The sequence below is a fragment of the Lynx canadensis genome, chromosome A1 (genome assembly GCF_007474595.2).
Source record: "Lynx canadensis isolate LIC74 chromosome A1, mLynCan4.pri.v2, whole genome shotgun sequence".
NCBI classification, from domain to species: domain Eukaryota; kingdom Metazoa; phylum Chordata; class Mammalia; order Carnivora; family Felidae; genus Lynx; species Lynx canadensis.
This window is the reverse complement of record NC_044303.2, coordinates 169,686,272-169,698,091: the sequence shown is the minus strand read 5'-3', so window position 1 is coordinate 169,698,091 and position 11,820 is coordinate 169,686,272. Positions and strand designations below refer to the sequence as shown.

At 37.9% G+C, this 11,820-nt stretch overlaps 1 protein-coding gene across 3 annotated transcripts in view; it reads right to left on the bottom strand.

Moving 5' to 3' along the window:
* Positions 1-391: 391 nt before the first annotated feature.
* Positions 392-11,820, bottom strand: part of FER (FER tyrosine kinase) — a 432,909-nt gene continuing 421,480 nt past the window's right edge. For all 3 annotated transcript variants that reach the window (XM_030326125.1, XM_030326151.1, XM_032593989.1), the window contains 2 exons: positions 2,071-2,193; positions 392-685 (listed from right to left, as the gene is read on the bottom strand). In XM_030326125.1, the coding sequence (XP_030181985.1) occupies positions 540-685; positions 2,071-2,193 (269 nt within the window). In that variant the 3' untranslated portion in view covers positions 392-539. The remainder of the gene's footprint in view (positions 686-2,070; positions 2,194-11,820) is intronic.

The following is an 11,820-nucleotide window of genomic DNA, read 5'->3' as shown; positions in this document are numbered from 1 at the left end:
GAAAAGAAAAAAAACCCTAAGAGGTCCAACTAATTCCCAATATAAAATGATGTTTACAAATAGAATCTTGCCTTGGCAGAGCAAAGAGCCACCTTTGGTTGGAATGTATCCTGCGAACATGGCATCACCAATGCTGCTTTTAGCACCGATTGAGTAGGGTCAGTGGCATAGGACAGTGGCCCATGAACTGTGCCTGAAGTAGAGAACCTTTGAGAAACATCAGTGGTCCTGGTGTGAAAAAGCTCTGACCTTCCCTCACACTGAGAGTCTGTGCTTATCTATTTACAATGGCCTGAAATGGCAGGATTGCTGTGGTGAGCACATAAAGCCCTTGGTAAGAGTGTCTGTCTCTTGAATACATTTGCCTTTGCCCTCCCCCCCACCCTTTTTTGTAAGTGGCGCATATTTAAAAAACAGTTAATAACAAAAACCACCTTAGAAAATTGTTGCAGGTAATGTGGTATAAACTCAACGTTAACAAGAAGAACAATGTCACTCTGCTGGAGGACCAGGTCCTGAAGCCTGTTGGCACTGGTCCGTCACTGTGTGATTTTCCTCTTGATGACAGCCAGCTCTTTCTGAAGGTCACTGAACTTGGGACGGTTTTCAGGTTTATAATCCCAACACTTCATCATAATTTTAAAAATGTCCTCTGGGCAATGCTGAGGGGCTGACATTCGGTATCCTGAAGACCCAAGAGGAACAGAACAGAGAATTTAGAATGGAGAGAAGATACAAATGTTCACATAGGGCATTATGCAGCTTGGAAACTTGAGTACTTTATATTGTAAGTGAAACAGAAACAAAAACCCATTTCAGGGCAAACTTTTTTTTTTTCTACAAGGGATGCAGAATTCAGTATTACAGTGCCATCAAATTATCTTCTAGCTTGAATAGGTTATTTTTCATGCGTTCATTTGTCACAAAGTCTGAGGTAAGATAAATCACATACAAACATGTATTTTAGTTGCTCTAAGTATTTGCTTTTGCTTTTAGAATTTGCTTTTAGATGCTATGGGCAGAGTTTTAAAAAAAAACATCTACACAGTCCAGGTTTTTGAAGATGAAGAGAGAATGAGGATTTCATAAACACTAATTTAAAAGTGAAAGAAAAATGAAGAGGAGTTCTATTCCTGCGCAGCCCGAGAAGAATCTTTAATTCAAAGCTGTCTGGCAGTGTGCTCAGCAGCACGTATGTGCCTGTGTGTGTTAGCTCAGGGAGTTAGATGGCTGTGAGAGGAAAGAAGGGAGCTGGAAAGGCCTCCTGTGCCCAGCCTCCTGGAGAGGGGCCTAATGCTAGGACATTACCAGTTTGTCAAAAGCATTCTCGCTGTTGAGACCTGTAGACTATGCAAGTCCATGCTAGCATGTCACCATCACCGGCTTATTCCTGTTTCTGATTTGAGAACCCGTATGATTTTTTCAGAAATGTTACGAAACTTTTAGGGCCACCTGGGTGGCCTAGTAGGTTAAGCGTTTGACTTTGGCTCAGATCATGATCTCACAGTTGGTGAGTTTGAGCTCCACACTGGGCTCTGTGCTGATAGCTCAGAACCTGGAGCCTGCTTCGGATTCTGTGTCTCCCTCTCTCTCTCTGCCGCTCCCCTGCTTGTGCGGTCTCTCTCAAAAATAAACAAACATTAAAAAAAAATGTTACAAAACTTTCAAAAACTTCTCTCTAAAGTCTAACTACCCTTCAATTTACAATACTATTGATGGTGTTTATTTGGAACGGAAGAAAAAATAGGAGGTTGAGGAACACTATTTTCCTTGAAGACAGTGAATGGCACCCCCTCGCAGACGTCATGCTAGGCAGGGGGAATGGAAGACAAGCCTACAGGTGTATTGTAGACTGTTGGAATCTTTAAACGTTTTTTGTTGTTGGTTTTTGTTATACAAGAGCCACACCATCCATGGTGCACAAAAGCAGATTTAATCCCACCTCTGCTGTCTGTTTACACCAAGTAGTATATACCTTCCCCCCCCGCTAGGAAAGCCACACACAGCATTATCAGCACTGCCCTGGGGGCTGGATGTGAATGCTGGCTACTACCCGGGTCATTGGTTTACCTCTTTCCACTTGTTCCCGTGCTTGCTGATTTGTCATTCCAGGGTATGGGCAGACCCCTAGGCTGAAGGTCTCCCAGAGGAGGATGCCAAAGCTCCACACGTCACTCTCAGAACTGTATCTCCCTGGGGGGTGCACAAAACCATAACCAGGTAAGTGTGTAAGCAGGTGAACATTTCCAGTGATGCATGTCTTTGTCAGTCACATGTTCGCATATTTAAACTTACCAAAGGAATGCAGTAACTAATGATCTTATTTCTTCACTAGTTTTACTTTCCAGGACTAGTAGTAACATTACCAGCTAAATGAATAGCCTTCAGGCTGCTAGTTTAACAAAACCAGCTTTCAAATCACTTAACCCCAACCAAGAACAAATATTTAGCCAGTACGGAGGTTAACTGTCCCTGTGGTATCTAAATGAGAAGGATGGTTTATATATACATACATATATGCGCCTAGGAGATTAAGTCAGATTTCTGCAATTTTATCTTGTGCCTGCATTATTTTCTTTCCCTTAAAATTATAAACAGACTTAGGGGCGCCTGGCTGGCTCAGTCGGTTAGGCGTCCGACTTCAGCCAGGTCACGATCTCGCGGTCCGGGAGTTCGAGCCCCACGTCAGGCTCTGGGCTGATGGCTCAGAGCCTGGAGCCTGTTTCCGATTCTGTGTCTCCCTCTCTCTCTGCCCCTCCCCCGTTCATGCTCTGTCTCTCTCTGTCCCAAAAATAAATAAATGTTAAAAAAAAATTATAAACAGACTTAAAGCAATAATGAAAGTTTTTTAGCTTCAATTTTTTACTTGTCACTATTTACAGATATTCCTACATCCTTAAAAGTCTCATTTTCTCCACTGTTTCATTTATGGAAAATACATTTTTTTCCTGTGTATTTTGAATAGGGTAGAATTAACATAGCTGGCTGATAAAAACAACTTCTTTAAATTACATGGTGCCTTGTTTTGTCAAAATATCTTGGTGCACCTGTTTTACTGAGCTACATGAGCTAAGCTCTTCGGGTTTTTGTTTTTGTTTTTTTCTTTTTTTTCTTTTTTGGTAGTCTTCTAGAGAAGCATGGAGATAAAAGCACATGATACATTCTGGAGATAGATGTGAAATCAAGGAGGGAAACGGGAAAATCCTTTCCATTCCCCAAGAGGCTAAGAATTTAAAGATTTTCATAACATATTTGTATTTTTAATTTTGTATTTTAATTTTACATAGAGTGCATGTACTTCAGCAGTGAAACCCCATTTGCAGTGGTGTAGAAGGATCCTTCAATGATTTAATCTCTATCCCCTTTGGGAGCTACTTGCCTCAACTCTGCCTCTCCAGGTTTATAAACGCCCCTCTGCTAAAAATGTCTGGTTACTTTAAGGCCTTTTCTCTTTCTTGAATGAGGTGAAATGAGAATGAGAGTATGCCTGTACTTTGATAACTGCTGTTACGTCAGAGTTTAGTGTGTACTTGCTGATGATCCCCTCCAGCTGTGTGAATTAGCTTCCTTCTTACTAGAGCATAATTACTATGCTGTTTGGTAGAAAGATTAGTTTTCTTGTCTGCATATCAACTCTTTTCATGTTTGCCATCCAGTAATTTAATACTTTTCATGAAAGTCATTCAATGACTACAAGTTAAAATTAATTCTTGAAGAAAGTAAAAGGTATACAGAGCCAAATTCTTTCTTTTTGTAAGACAGTATCTGGGCAGAAATCAAGAAAGGCATGTTGTACGTAAAACAAGATCAGGCTCCAGAAGTGAAAGTTAATAACCTAATTCTGTAACCTTGACCTTGAACCTGGTTTTGCTGGATAATTTAAATTTATTTTAAAATACATTTTTAATTTATCTGCTTATTTTAATGAGGCATAACTGATACACATTATATTACTTTCAGGTGTCCAACATAACAATTCAATATTTGTATATATTGAAAAATGATCAATACAGTAAATCTAATTGACATCCATTCCCATACTTGGTCACAAAATTGTTTTTTCTTGTGAGGAAAACTTTAAAGATTTACTGCCTTAGCAACTGTCAAATGTGCAATACAGTATTATTAACTATAGTCACCATGTTGTGCTTTATATACCAATGATTTATTTATCTCACAACTAGAAATTTGGACCCTTTGACCCTCTTCACCCATTTTACCCATTCCCTACTTCTGGCAACCACCAATCTGTTCTCTGTTTCTATGACCTTGGTTGTCTTTAAAAATTTCACATGAAAGTGAGATCATACGGTATTTGTCTTTCTCTGACTTGTTTCACTGAGCCTAAGGAGCTCAAGGTCCATCCATGTTGTTGCAAATGGCAAGATGTTATTTTTTATGGCTGAATAATATCCCATTGTCTACGTATACCACAGTTTTCTTTACGTATTTATCTGTCAATGGACACTTTGTTTACATATTGTAGCTATTGTAAATAATGCTGCAATGAACATGGGGGTGTACATATCTTTTTGAGTTAGTGTTTTCTTTTTCTTCAAATGAATACCAGAAGTGGAAATGCTATGATATGGTAGTCCTGTTTTTAATTTTTTTCAGGAATCATCATATAGTTTTTCATAGTGGCTACTCTATATTTCCACCAACAGTGTACAAAGGTTGCCTTTCTTCACATCCTAGCAAACGTGTTATTTGTTGTCTTTTTGATTATAGTCATTGTAACAGGTGTGAGGTGATCTCATTGTGTTCTTTTATACAATGGTATTACAATGCTATTGACTACATTCCCTATGCTGTACCTTTCATCTCTGTGACTTACTCATTCCATAACTGGGACCCTGTACCTCCTACTGCTTTTCATCCATTTTGCCCATCCCCCAAACATCTCCCTCTCTGGAAACTGTTTGTTCTCTGTGTTTATGGGTGTTTTCCTGCTTTTCTTTCTTTCTTTCTTTCTTTCTTTCTTTCTTTCTTTCTTTCTTTCTTTCGATTAAACAAATAAGTAAAATCATATGGTATTTGTCTTTCTCTGACTTATTTTACATACCATAAAATACTCTAGATCCATCTATGTTGTCACAAGTGGCAAGCATATATACACACACACACACACACGCACACACACATATACATCCATCTCTTCCACATCTTCTTTATCCATTCATCTATCAAATGCTTCTTTTAACATTTAAAAAAATATTTATTTATTTTTGAGAGCAAGAGAGACAGAGTGTGACAGGGGACAAGCAGAAAGACACAGAGAGAGGGAGACACAGAATCTGAAGCAGGCTCCAGGCTCCAAGCTGTCAGCACAGAGCTGACGTGGGGCTCGAACCCATGGACTGTGAGATCATGACCTGATTTCAAGTCGGATGCTCAACCAATGAGCCACCCAGGCGCCCTCACTTAGGGTGCTGTATACATTGGCCATTGTAAATAATGCTGCAATAAACACATATATTTTCTAATGCATATATCTTTTCTAATGAGCATTTTGCTTTTTCTTGTGATAAACAGTAGTGGGATTAATGGATCATATATTTTTTTAAATTATTTGAGGAACATTTAAACTGTCTACCACAGTGGCTGTACTAATTTATATTCATTCCTACCAACAGTGCAAAGGGTTCCTTTTTCTCTACCTTCTTGCCAATACTTGTTATTTCTTTCTGATTCTAGCCATTCTTACAGGTATAAGGTGATATATCATTGTGGTTTTGATTTGCATTTCCTTTATTAGTGATATTGAACATCTTTTCATGTGTCTGTTGGCCATTTGTAGGTCTTCTTTGGAGAAAATGTTCAGGTCCTCTGCCTATCATTTAATCAGATTGTGTGTGTGTGTGTGTGTGTGTGTGTGTGTGTGTGTGTGTGTGTGTATTGAGTTGTATAAGTTCTATATGTACTTTGGATATTAATCCCTTATCAGATATCTCATTTGCTAATATCTTCTCCCATTCAGTGGGCTGCTTTTTTATTTTGTTGATGGTTTGCTTTGCTGTAAGGAAGCTTTTTATTTTGGTGTAGTTCCAATAGGTCCCTTTTGCTTTTGTTTCCTTTGCCTGAGGAGATATATATATATATATATATATATATGTTGCTAAGGCTGATATAAAAAATATTACAGCCTATGTTTTCTTCTAAGCGTTTTATGGTTTCATATCTCACATTTAGGTCTTTATTTTGAGTTTATTTTTCTGTATGGTGTAAAAAAGTGGTCTAGTTCATTCTTTTGGCTGCAGCTAGCTAGTTTTTCTGGCACCACTGATTAAGAAGATGGTCTTTTCCTCATTGTCTCCTTTGTTATAGATTAATTGACCCCATAAACATGGGTTTATTTCTGGATTCTTTTCTGTTCCATTGATCTATGTGTCTATTTTTATGCCAGTACTATAATATTTTGATTACTACAGCTTTGTAGTACATCTTGGAATCTGGGTTTGAGATACTTCTAGCTTTGTGCTTCTTTCTCAATATTGCTTTGGCTGTTCATGGTCTTTTGAGGTTCCAAACAAATTTTAGGATTATTGGTTCTACTTCTGTGAAAAATACTATTGTTATTTTGATAGGGATTGCACTGAATCTTTATATTGCTTTGGGTAGTATGGACATTTAACAATATTGTTTCTTCTAATCCATGAGCATGGTATGTCTTTCCATTTACTTTTTTTATCTTCAATTTCTTCCATCAATGTTTTATAGTTTCAGAATATAGATCTTTCACTTCCTTGATTAACTTTCGTTCTAGGTATTTTATTATTTTAATGCAATTTTAAGTAGAATTGTTTTCTTAATTTCTCTTTATGTTACTTTGTTGTTAGTGTATAAAAATGCAACAGATTTCTGTATGTCAATTTGTATCCTGCAACTTTATTAAATTTATTTATTCTAATAGTTTTTTGGTGGAGTCTTTTGGGTTTTCTATGTATAGTATCATGTCATATGTAAATAGTGACAGTGACAGTTTTACTTCTTTGTTACCAACTTGGATGCCCTTTCTTTTTTCTTGTCTGATGACTATGGCTAGGATTGCCAGTACTGTGTTGAATAAAAGTGGTGACAATGGACATCCTTGTCTTGTTATGTATTTTAGAGGAAAAGCTCTCAGTTTTTTATCATTGAGTATGATGTTAGCTGTGTTTTCATATATGGCCTTTATTGTGTTATGGTCCTTCTACACCCACATTGTTAAAAGGTTTTTTTTTGTTTGTTTGTTTTGTTTTTTAATCATCATCATGAATGGAGCTGAATTTGGTAAAAGGCATTCTTTGCATCTACTGAGATGATCATGAGTCTTATCATTTGTTACTGTGGTATATCACATTGATTGATTTGTGAGTATTGAACCATCCCTGCATCCCTCGAGTAAATCCCACTTGACTGTAGTGAATGATCCTTTTAATGTAATGCTGACTATGGTTTGCTAATGTTTTGTTGAGGGTTTCTGAATCTTTATCAGGCCAGTAGTTTTCTATTTTTGTAGTGTCTTGGTCTGGTTTTGGTATGAAGGTAATGCTGGCCTTATAGAATTTCTTTTCGGTTTCTTGGAGTAGTTTGAGAAATACAGGTATTGATTTTTACTTAAATGTTTGGTAGAATTCACCTGTGAATCCATCTAGTTCTGGACTTTTGTTTGTTGGGAGTTTTTTGATTACCAATTCAATTTGGAACTAGCAATTGGTCTGTTCAGATTTTCTATTTGTTCCTGATTCAGTTTTGAAGATGATCTGCTTTTAGGAATTTATCCATTTCTTCTAGGTTGTCCAATTTGTTGGCGTATAATTTTTTGTAGTAATCTCTTATAATCCTTTGTATTTCTGTCATCTTGGTTGTTCCTTCTCTTTCATTTCTGATTTTATTTATTTGGGGACTTTTTTTTCTTGATGAGTCTGGCTAAAGATTTGGCAATTTTGTTGATCTTTTGATAGAAGCAGATCTTGGTTTCATTGATTTTTTGTTTCTATTGTTTTTTAAAGTCTCTATTTCATTTATTTCTACTCTGATCTTTATTGTTTCCTTCCTTCTACTAACTCTGGGCTTTGCATATTCTTCTTTTTCGAGTTACTTTAGGTGTAAAGGCAGATTGTTTGAGATTTGTTTTTTGTTTCTTAAGGAAGACCTATGTCACTATAAATTTCTCACTTATAACTGACTTCACTGTGTCTCAAAGATTTTGAAGCATTGTTTTCATTTTCATTGTCTACATGTATTTTTTTAAATGTTTATTTTTTGAAAGAGAGAGAATGAGAACAGGGGAGGGGCAGAGAGAGACAGACACACACAGAGGATCCGAAGCAGGCTCTGCACTGAGAGCGGAGAGCCCAATGTGGGGCTCAAACTCACAAACCATAAGGTCATGACCTTAACTGAGCCACCCAGGCATCCCCTTATTGTCTCCATGTGTTTTTTTTTACTTCCTCGTTGATTTTTTTCATTGAATCATTGCTTGTTTAGTAGCATGTTGTTCAGGCTCCATGTGTTTGTGCTTTTCCAGAATTTTTCCTGTAATTGATTTCTAGTTTCATACTGTTGTGATCACAAAAGATACATGATATGGTATCAGTCTTCTTAAATTTATTGAGACTTGTTTTGTGGCCTAATGTGATCTTTTCTGGAGAATGTTCCAGGTGTACTTGAAAAGAATGTGTATTCTATTCTTTTTGGATGGAATGTTTTGTATACATCTGTTAAGTACTTTGGCCTACTGTGTTATTCAAATACGTTGTTTCCTTATTGATTTTACACCTAGATGATCTATCCATTGATGTAAATAGGGTGTCAAAGTCTCCTACTGTTATTGTATTACTGTCAATTTCTCCCTTTATGTCTGTAATATTTGCTTTATGTATTTAGGTGCCTCAATGTTGGGTGTGCAGATATTTACAACTGTTATACCCTTTTGTTGGCTTGATCCCCTTATTATTATATATTGTCCTTCTTTGTCTCTTGTTATAGTCTTTGTTTTAAAGTCTATTTTGTCTTACATAAGTATTGTCCTTTCCTATCACAATTTTCTTCTAATTATGGCCTTTTCTCTTCCACTTAAAGAAGTCCCTTTAACATTTTTTTGTAAGACCAGTTTAGTGATGATGAACTCCTCTAAATTTTGTCTGAAAAACTCTGTTTATCCTTGAATTCTGAATGATAACTTTGCCATGTAGAGTATTCTTGATGGTAGGTTTTTCCTTTCAGCACTTTAAATATTATCATGCGATTCTCTTCAGGCCTGCAAAATTTCTGTTGAAAAATAAGCCAATAGCTTTATATATTACATGTTGTTTTTCTTTTACTGCTTTAAAAATTCTTTATATTTAATCTTTGAAATTTTAATTATATGTGTCATGGTATGGATCTCCTTGGGTTTATCTTGTTTGGAGGTCTCTTGCTTCCTGAACCTGGGTGTCTGTTTCCTTCCCCAAGTTAGGTTAGTTTTCAGCTGTTATTCCTTGAAATAGATTTTCTGCCCCTTTCTCTTCTCCTTCTGGAACCCCTATAATGTGAGTGTTTGTTCACTTGATGTTAAAATCAGGGTTACAATCCCTTAACCTATCCTCGTTTTAAAAATTCTTTTTACTTTTTGCTTTTCAGCTTGGGTGCTTTCCATATTGATGATCTGTTCTTCTTCATCTTCTAAACTACTGTTGATTACCTTTAGTGTATTTTTCTTTTTTAATTTTTTTTGACGTTTATTTATTTTTGGGACAGAGAGAGACAGAGCATGAACGGGGGAGGGTCAGAGAGAGAGGGAGACACAGAATCGGAAGCAGGCTCCAGGCTCTGAGCCATCAGCCCAGAGACCGACGCGGGGCTCGAACTCATGAACCGCGAGATCGTGACCTGAGCTGAAGTTGGACGCTTAACTGACTGAGCCACCCAGGCGCCCCTTTTAGTGTATTTTTCATTTTGATTATTGTATTCTTTGACTCTGATTGGTTCTGTTTTACATTTTCTATCTCTTACTGAAGTTCTCACAAAGCTCATTCACTCTTCTCTAGTCTGGTGAGCACCATTTGAACCCTTTCTCAAGTAGATTGGTTGTCTCCATTTCATTTAGTTCTTATTCTTTTCCTTTTTTTAAATGTTGATTATTATTTTTTTTTTTAAGAGAAAGTGCAAGTAGGGGAGGGGACGAGAGGAGGGGAATAGAAGATCTGAAGTGGGCTCTGAGCTGACAGCAGAGAGCCCAATGTGGGGCTCAAACTCATGAACTGTGAGATCACGACTTGGGCCAAAGTCAGACGCTCAAATAACTGAGCCACCCAGGTTCCCCATTTAGTTCTTTTTCTGAGGGTTTGTTTTGTTCTTTCATTTGGGTTATCTTCCTCTGTCTCCTCATTTTGCTTATCTTCCTGTGTTTATTTATATGAATGAGGCAAAATGGCTATGTCTCCTAAATTTGAGAAAATGGTCTTGTGTACAGTCATTCCCTGTGTAGACTGTGTGTGCCTGGTGACTCTGACTGGCTGGAGTGTTGGCTGATGTGAGCTGGGGGTCCCCAGACTCTCTGCACAGAGGGTGCTCTGGACAGCTGAAGTGGAAATGGGCTAGGGTAGTCCTGGGCTCTGCACACAGAGATCACCCTGGCAGAAGAGCTGAGGCTAGAATGGGTACAAGGCTGGGGTGCTCAGTGCAGGCAGAGGGTACCCTGGTAGGGTGGCTAAAACTGAGGGAGGCATGGGCCTGGATGTCTTGGGTTGTTCTATGCAGGGGGCATTGTGGTGGGGTGGCTAAAGCCAGGGCAAGGTGTGGTCTGGGGGTCCCAGGGCACTCTGTACCAGAAGTGCCCTAGTAAGTCATCTGGAGCCAAAGTGGTGTGGGCCTGGTATGCTTCAGGATGCATTGCACCTGGGTCACCTTGGTGAAGACAGCTAGAGATAGAATGAGCACTAATCAGGGGTTCCCTGATGCTGTACTGGGGTTACCTTGTTAGGAGGGTTTGGGCTGGTATAGGCTAGGGGTTCAGGGTTCAGTGGGGTAGGCTGCCTATCAAGGAGCAGGGGAATGCAAACTATGGCACTTGCCAGCCCCTCTGATCTGGACAGAGCTCCAGCAGCTCCTGTGCCCTTTGGTAGAGTAATAGAGCTGGATCTTTTATATTGTAGTTGCTCTTTTAAACCACAGCCTTTATTTTTCATTATCCTAGGGTATCTGGGGCATGTATGTCATTGCAGTTTTGAGTTGTATTTTCCTGATGATGAGTGATGTTGAGCATCTTTTCACATACTCATTGGCTATACTATATGTCTTCTTTGGAAAACTGTCTATTCAGATCTATTTCTTAATTGAATTATTTTTTTGATACTGAGTTTTATGAATTCTTTTATATATTTTGGATATCATTAACCTCTCACCAGATAAATGATGTGCAAATATTTTCTCCATTTAGTAGGTTGCCTTTTCCTTTTGTTGATGCTTTCCTTTGCTGTGAAGAAACTGTTAGTCTGATGTAGTCCCATTACTTTATTTTGCTTTTTCTGTATTTGCATTTGGTGTGAAATATAAAAACTTAGTTCCAAGACCAAGTCAAGGAAATTACTGCCTATATGTCCTTCTAGGAATTCTGTGGTTTTGCATCTTATGTTCAGGTCTTGAATTCATTTTAAGTTAATTTTTGTGTATGGTATAAGACAGTGGTCCCATTTCATTCTTTTGCATGTGACTGTGCAGTTTCCCCAGCACCATTTTTTGAAAAGACTGTCCCTTTCCTATTGTATACTTTTGGCTTCTCTGTTTTAAACTGATTAACCATATATGCATGGGTTTATTTCTGGGCCCTCTGCTTCATTGGTTTATGTATCAATT